General features: G+C 31.4%; 1 protein-coding gene across 1 annotated transcript in view; it reads right to left on the bottom strand.

The window, feature by feature from the left end:
* Positions 1 to 5867, bottom strand: part of LOC110032987 (ELL-associated factor 1-like) — a gene marked incomplete in the record, with an annotated part of 6582 nt that extends 715 nt beyond the window's left edge. Inside the window, 4 exon segments of the mRNA XM_020736806.1 lie at positions 1318 to 1360; positions 4386 to 4753; positions 5594 to 5717; positions 5800 to 5867. Of these exon segments, the coding sequence (XP_020592465.1) occupies positions 1318 to 1360; positions 4386 to 4753; positions 5594 to 5708 (526 nt within the window).
* Between the last annotated feature and the right edge of the window lie 2038 nt (positions 5868 to 7905).

The following is a 7905-nucleotide window of genomic DNA, read 5'->3' as shown; positions in this document are numbered from 1 at the left end:
TTTGTTCGTTCGTGTTCGGCTCATTTTGGCTCGAACACCGTGTAGATGTAGACAATTCTTATGGATTTACATACCTCACCGCCAAAACTTCCATATTTACAGGCAGAACATTCAATTCTTTCGTAGCACACCAAAAATAGCACAATTTACTACGTTTTAATAGTGAAATCCATAGTTTCAAGTATAGGTAAAGTGCTATGCGTGTAAATATAAAAGTTTAGGTGTGAGATAAATAAATTCATAAGAATTGTGTGCTAGAAATAGAGGATTCATATACATATCACATAATTCGTATATATTTGCATATTTAACACCAAAACTTCTAACATTTACAAGTTAAGCCTCCAAAGCTTTAACTTCAACAAAATAATACAGTTAACTTTTCATAAGTGAAAAATGACTTTTCATGCATCCGATTTGATGTGATTATGACACTAAAGTATTAGTAAATATCAAATTTTAGATATTTATATATGTAAATATGGGGAATTACATATATACCACATAATTCTTATATATTTAGAAGTAACCATATCAACCAGTAAATAAAAGGCCAACCGACAAGTGCAAAAAGCTACCAGGAGGGCCAACTATGCACAGAACGTTGTAAAGCCTGAGAACACAAATCACTTCAACTGAAACTTGTGAAGTATACACTGCAATAAAAGCCTTTATGCGTATAGAGTAAATTATTAAATTTATGGGAAATGTACGAATGTAGCAACAAGTCTTATGTATTTACAAATCTCACAAGTAAACTTTCACATTTACATACATAGTATTTTGGTACTTTAACGGATACTTGAAAAGGTGCATTTCACTTTTAAAAAGGTGAAAATTGTGCTATGTTTGATGTGATATTAGATTTGTAGATATTAAAGCTTAAGTGTGAGATATATAAATAAATAAAAATTGAGTGATTTGTATGTAGACCAACTAAGATAAAATACAAAATTACATCTTTGTACCTAAAAATATAAAATTTCGGAGGCATTTACACACATACCGCACAATTCTTATAATTTAGAAATCTAAACACCTTAGCATTCATAATTGCATGCATACCAATAAAATCTTTAGCATCACATCGAAAGTATCAGCATCGCTATCTTTTTTAAAAATGAAATAGACCTTTTCATTCATAGGTTTATGACGCCAACGTGTTGTAAATGTAAATATCAAATTGTGGGTGATAGATATGTAAATACTTCAGAACTGTGTGGTATGTAAATTTTCCTTTAAATAATTGACATAAATCTCATGAAGATGAAGTTTGAACATGCATAATTAGGGGAGCCTATGCAGAAACTAAAGTACCTGAATTTTCTGGATCGCCAATATCAATTCTTTCCACCTCCAGCTGTTGTAAAAAGAGAAATGAGAAAATTTTAAGTTGTGCAAATAATAAAATTTTAAAATCAGACAGCTTATATAACATAACTAAATTAGAAGTGTTTGTGAAAATGATGTTGCATATATGTACCAGAATTATAACTTCTAAAATGTAAAATACATCCCTTTTATGCAAAGGTGAAGTGGCATATATGTAAAAATGGAACTTTGTGTTAGATATGTAAATGCATTGGAATTGAGTGATATGCATGTAAATCTTCTAACTTTACCTTGTGTTCCATACAACTATTCATATAGTTCCTTTTTTACCACACTAAACATCCCACCATTTTCTTCTAGAGCATGGTATTTCCAAAGTTACTTTTCCTTCTATTTAAGCTACTTTTCTTCTGAACTTATTCCTGCGAAACATTTACATTTATTGATCTCATTCGGCATTTTAAAAAACTTTCAATAGATTCAGTAGAAGCCATTAAATTAAAGGGACATTTACATATATACTTGCAATTCCTATGTATTTACATATCTAACACCTAAAGTTTACTTTTTTACCTTTCATATTTACACACATAGCACTCAAATTTTTAATATCACAATAAAAATACCACCATTTTAACTTTTAAAATTTGAAATACACCCTTTCATGCATAAGGTAAGGTGGCATGTCTGTAAAAATTGAAGTATAGGTGTTAGATATGTAAAAACATAGGAATTGAGTGTTATGTATGTAAATCATCCTAAATTTGAAATTCGACAAAATTAGCTGCTTGGTTCTCTAGATTAGATATTTTCTACTGCCAAACATATCAAGCACTACACTTATTTTGGAAGACTATCTGACCACTGATTTGTAAACAAGCAAAGTTCTACAACTGACCATTCCCCTTGTGATCAAAGGAGGCCTTTTATTTGCAGGCAAATTTTGTAAAGGTGTTTTCTCTAAGATTTTTTTTTTCTTGTAAAAGTTATTCTAAATATATGATTTTTATGAAATGTAATAAATGTTCAGGACAAGTGCTTTCCCACCAAATGAATGCATGTATGTATGAATCGGCCTTAAAAGGAAGAAATTAAAATAAAAGGTAGTTGAAATATTTACAATGCATAATTTATTATTACATTATTACCTTTCTTCTTGTTTTTGCATTGCAGAGTTTTGATGTGCCTTCTTATGTCTCTTCCTCAAGGCCATAGGGATGTTTAAACTTTGATAAAATTTTCTAAATTTAAAAAATTTAAGATCTTCTAAATTTAAACTTTGATTATTTAATTGTAGGATGGAAATACCGATGAAAATAACACCACCATGAAAATTAAGCCTCATGGGAAATGAGAAGATATTCTCTGCTAGAGCTCAAGAGTAGAGAAAAAGCTTTTAGAAAGTGGATTGTTCTCCTCCAACTACTCCATCAAACAAGACTTTGCAATGCAACATACCAAGAACAAAAAATCAAATCAGATGATAAATGGAAGTATTTAATAGAAAAATTAATGCATTTAAAAATATATTAATATTTAAACTTTCGCTAGAAGCTGATATTATGCTTACTTCTTATTCACATTTATTCTCTCTAAAACTCTAATCTAATTGGTTATCGAAATCATTTGTTGTTAATTTTCACTTTCATATGACTTTTCTACTACTTATTTTTATTTAAATGTATAGAAATATCATTTTTCTCATATGTCTCAAGCATCTTTTTTTTTTCTTGAGATTTGGGACATCAGCAATAAGAAGGGTAGACAAAATTAATGTCAATGGCCTAAGAAGAAAAATAGATAGAAAAAAAAAGTAATTTAGTTAGAAGTTATGCAAAAAAATTTGAGCAATATGTTAAAATACCTCATACAATACTTAAAAATGATGAGAGAGAATCATAATTCATAAAGTTGACCATTAACAAGTGGGACAAGGCTATTATGTTGATCATATACTACATTGAAATATTTTGTCTAACATAACCTATGGTGAAAATCTACCAGGTTTTTTCAGCATTCACACAATATCCAATGCTTTTTAGAAGTAATATAAGCAAAGAAAGACGAGGTTCATAGCATTACATCTTCGAAGTTTTAAAAAGTAAAAGCTAAATCATTTGATTTAAACTAAGTTAACCTAAGGAGCTCTGAGACAATGTAATCAACATATTTTCATTTATACCTGACAAGAATCTAATTAGGCCAATTGTATTAATTTGATTATGTTTAAAGAATAGTTTCTCCAAGAAAAGGCTACTTATTGTATACAAAAACTTGCTCTTTAGGGTATTCACATAGCCCGTGTCTCATACATGATTTGATGATAACAAAAGTTTTGTAGTATCAGTGTCATCTACTGATCTGATATGCTCTTCTTCAAACAATAAGCCCAAATGTTCAAATCATAAAAACTCGAGCGAAGATTTCAAGTCATTGTCACTTAGTTTGTGTGTTTATTAGATTTCAATGGAAATTGATTGCAAAAGATTTATCAAATGTCTCAAGGATAATGAAAATATTAATAGAATCAATTAAATTTTATCTAAAATTATTCAACATATATTTTAGAGTTCACACAAAATATTGCATAATTCTTTTAAAATTATTTGAATTTAATTTTCAATTAGTTTGATTATTTCATATTTATTTATATATGAAAATTATTATAATTATTCTTTTATTTAGTGATCATGGGCTTAATTTGCTCATCAATATACTTTTAAGTTTTCATCTATAGCAAATTAAAATGAACCTAAATTTTTCATTATATTCATTAAATTTGCTCGATATGCTTAATTAGGTTAACTATACCATCAATTTCTTAATTAAGAAAAAGTAGCTTAATAAAATTATATTGAATATTAAGGTTGTGCAAATTTGATTTAACATGAAAACGACATTGGTATTTAAATTGAAAAGATTCCATAGTGATAAGATTTGTTGAAACATTATTTTTAAGCAAAAAACATCAACAAGTCAATAACTCCAGAAGAAAATTAAAAACAAGGATGCCAAATATAATGTCAAATTTTCTACAATGAGTATATACTTACCGGCATCGCATGATTTATTGATTTGTTTAATGTTTGTGGCTTCATCGTCTTCGCAAGTGGAGGAGATCGTGACTCAACAACCAGTGCATTTGTAACTGTAGACGCATTGTTAACTCCAGTTACAAACTCGCCAGGTTGTCGCACATGCCTTAGCCTCTTTACAGCTCGATGTAAACGCTCCAATCGAAATGTCTCTCCATCAAAAAATAAAACACCATCGTTGTCCTTGTAATCCTCACTAGTTCCTTCAAAGGTCAACTTTGGCCTCCCAAGTTGATTATTGTTGAATTCAACCGTCACCCTATTATCCTTAGTCTTATGCAGCGTACCTGCTTGGTTCTTGTCAATCGAAGCTGGCTTAAATTCATCTGAAAATTTCAATAACCTAATTAATGTATGTAAAAGAAGTATAACTCACTCAAATTTTGCATAATAGACTCGTCTTGAAACCCTATATTGTTAGAGATTAAGCGAGTAAAAGAGAAAACTTGTTATCTCAATCCACCAAAGAGTAAAAGAGAAAACTTATCTCAATCCACCAAACACCTCCCAAATCAAGGTTCATTTCTACCAAAGCTAGTGATTCTTACACAACTTTTTTCATGCATAGTAATACAACTTTTCAAGCATTTAAAAAATTTGATCAAATAAATCAATGATTGAAACAAAGTAAAAATGCTCTAAATTCTAGCTTTTAGTTATAACTCAAATAGAAGAGTGACAAAAATTATTATCACATTGAGCCTCCTATCCCTAATAAGGAAAAGGAATTATAAGCTCCTTTACATTATTCATTGCTTCTAAGATCCACACGCAATGTCACAATCTAATCCTTTCACTCTACCAAACTCCTTGTCATTTCACCTTATTGACACACCTCCGTTTTCAAGTGCTTCATACATTCTTCACAGTACATGCTCAAACAACCTAAATTGCCCTACATTCTCTCCAAAATTCTTTCTTTTCGAAGTGAATTTCATTGAACAAATACAGAGACGATTAATCAAATAACATGAATATAAAAACCAATTATGCGAGATGTCTGTCCTCTGATGAAGAAAAATAACAAACCAAACCAGTTCTTAGAGATTAAAAGCCTGATTCTACAACAAGTTTAAGATAAGCTAATTTACCATATAAAATGAAAACATTGGTAGCACAAAATAAATGGATTTACGAAGAGAATTGAGAAGCGAATGAATGCTCACATCGAAGCGTACAAAACTTGGAGGAGGGACGATCCTTGAAGGAAGAACCAAGTCTCAGTTCGTACCACCGTTCCGGCTGAGGAGCCGAGCTCCGCCCTCCGCCGTTGTTCGCCATCAATATCACCTATCAAATCAGAGAAAGCACGTTGAATGATCGTAAACGAAAGCTGAAGAAGGAAATCCGATGATGGAGAAAGCATTCCGACCTCGTCAACCCTAACTCCAGCAGGAAAAGGGGTTTCTTTTCTTCATCCTGTTAATGGCTACATTGAGATTAAAGAAGGGAAAATTACATAAACACCAACCAAAACATTCATATTTACCAGTTAAGCCCTCAAGTGATTTTTTTTTATTTGATAAAAATGAAAAATATGGGTTGGGGCTTGCCAATGAATTTTGATATTTGAGTGAGAATTTTAAAAATAGATGAAAGACATTTGATAAAAATGAAAAATATGGGTTGGGGCTTGCTAATGAATTTTGATATTTGAGTGAGAATTCTAAAAATAGATGAAAGAGTATTGTTCATTTGTAAATAGCAAGTTTCAGGTGGTTTACATGTAATTGCCCCAAAAAAAATTTACATGCATATCACTCAATTTAGGGTCTGTTTGGGCAGCTTATTTGTTTCAGGATAAATAGTCTATCTTGAAACGCGACCCACGGGTCGATTCATGGCCTACGATTAGTGTTCATGCATATCACTCAATTTAGGGTCTGTTTGGGCAGTTTATTTGTTTCAGGATAAACAGTCTATCTTGAAACGCGACCCACGGGTCGATCCATGGTCTGCGATTAGTGTAAAAAAGTCAAACGTGGCAGGATGTGTTTTTAAAAACGCACAAACCAAACGGTTAGACGGCGTTTTCAAAAACGTTGTCGCACTTATAAGCTGCCCCAAACGGGCCTTAGTATTTATAAATGTATAGGTTGGGGTTTTACAATTAAACATTTTTATATGTCTGAGGTGCATTTATAACAAATTCATCTTGATATTAAAAGGCCTTTGATGAAATAAATAGAGAGTTTATCATTTTTAGGCTTCGTAGTAAAGGTTTTTCTCCTCTATTTGTTACTTGGATTTGGGCTTGCATCTTTGATGTTAAGTTTTATGTTTGCATTAGTGGTGCACCACAAGGTTTCTTTCCTTCTTGTATTGGTTTATGGCAACGTTACTCTCTTTCCCCTACACTTTTCCATGTTGTTATGGGCGACTTATCTAACTTTCTGCAATTTCATGTGGCAGAGGTGATTTTATGACCCTTTCATAGCATCACATGCCATCCCTCACCTCTTTTATGTTGATGATATTATTATCTTTCATACACACACACACTCTAATATTTCATCTATTAAAAATTTTTTATATGAATTTTGTGCGGCTTCTAATTTTAGGATAAATTATGTAAATTCATATCACATTTTATAAAACTATTCATAGCTCTTCTCTTTTTAGGGATATTTTGAATATTCACACTACTACCTCTCACTTTACTTACCTGGGAATACCAGTGGTTGTTCACAGAAGAAAATTGGTTTCTTTTTAACCTTTAGTGGATAGAACTAGTGATATCCCTGATGGCTGGAAAGTCAATACTCTCTCTAAAGCTGGAAAGCTTCAACTTATCTCATTGTATATTTGGGGGACTATTATGTATTTGGCGTGTGTTCTCATTCTTCCCAAAAGATGCACCAAATTAATTCAGTCATAGTGTTCTAAATTTTTGCTTCATGTTTCCATCCTTGATTAGAAATATCATGTTGTCTCTTGGGACACTATATGTAAACCAAGCAATATTTGTGACCTTGGCCTTCACTCAATCAAAACTATGACTCAGTTTAGAGAGGTTACTAAGCTTATTCTTAACATCTATAATGACACTAATAATGTGGCTAGATGGTTTAAATATAATAACCTCTCTCATCAGAATCTCGATCCATCTATTGTCACTTCATTTTAGAAGAACTTAAGTTCTTTAGCTCTGGAGCATAAACATTGTTTCTCCTTTTTTTTATTGATGGTAGAAATATGAACTTTTAGCTCTGGAGCATAAACATTGTTTCTCCTTTTTTATTATTGATGGTAGAAATATGATGAACTTGGGGATCCTTGGGTCAATTGCAAAGCTCTCACTAAGTTACTAGAACCAAGGAGATTCCTTTCACTCCATTCTTTGTTCTATGGTTGCCTCCAGGCCATTCTAGTCCTTGAGGATTGAAACTAAATGAGATTGTTGAATACTTTTATGATATTTCCAAGATCAATAACATTCTTCCCCACAATTTAACTGATCACTTACTTTGGAATAACT

This window comes from Phalaenopsis equestris, unplaced genomic scaffold (assembly GCF_001263595.1).
Source record: "Phalaenopsis equestris unplaced genomic scaffold, ASM126359v1 Scaffold000002, whole genome shotgun sequence".
Classification (NCBI taxonomy): Eukaryota; Viridiplantae; Streptophyta; class Magnoliopsida; order Asparagales; family Orchidaceae; genus Phalaenopsis; species Phalaenopsis equestris.
Note: the sequence above shows the minus strand (reverse complement) of the source record. Positions and strands in the feature narration are given on the sequence as shown.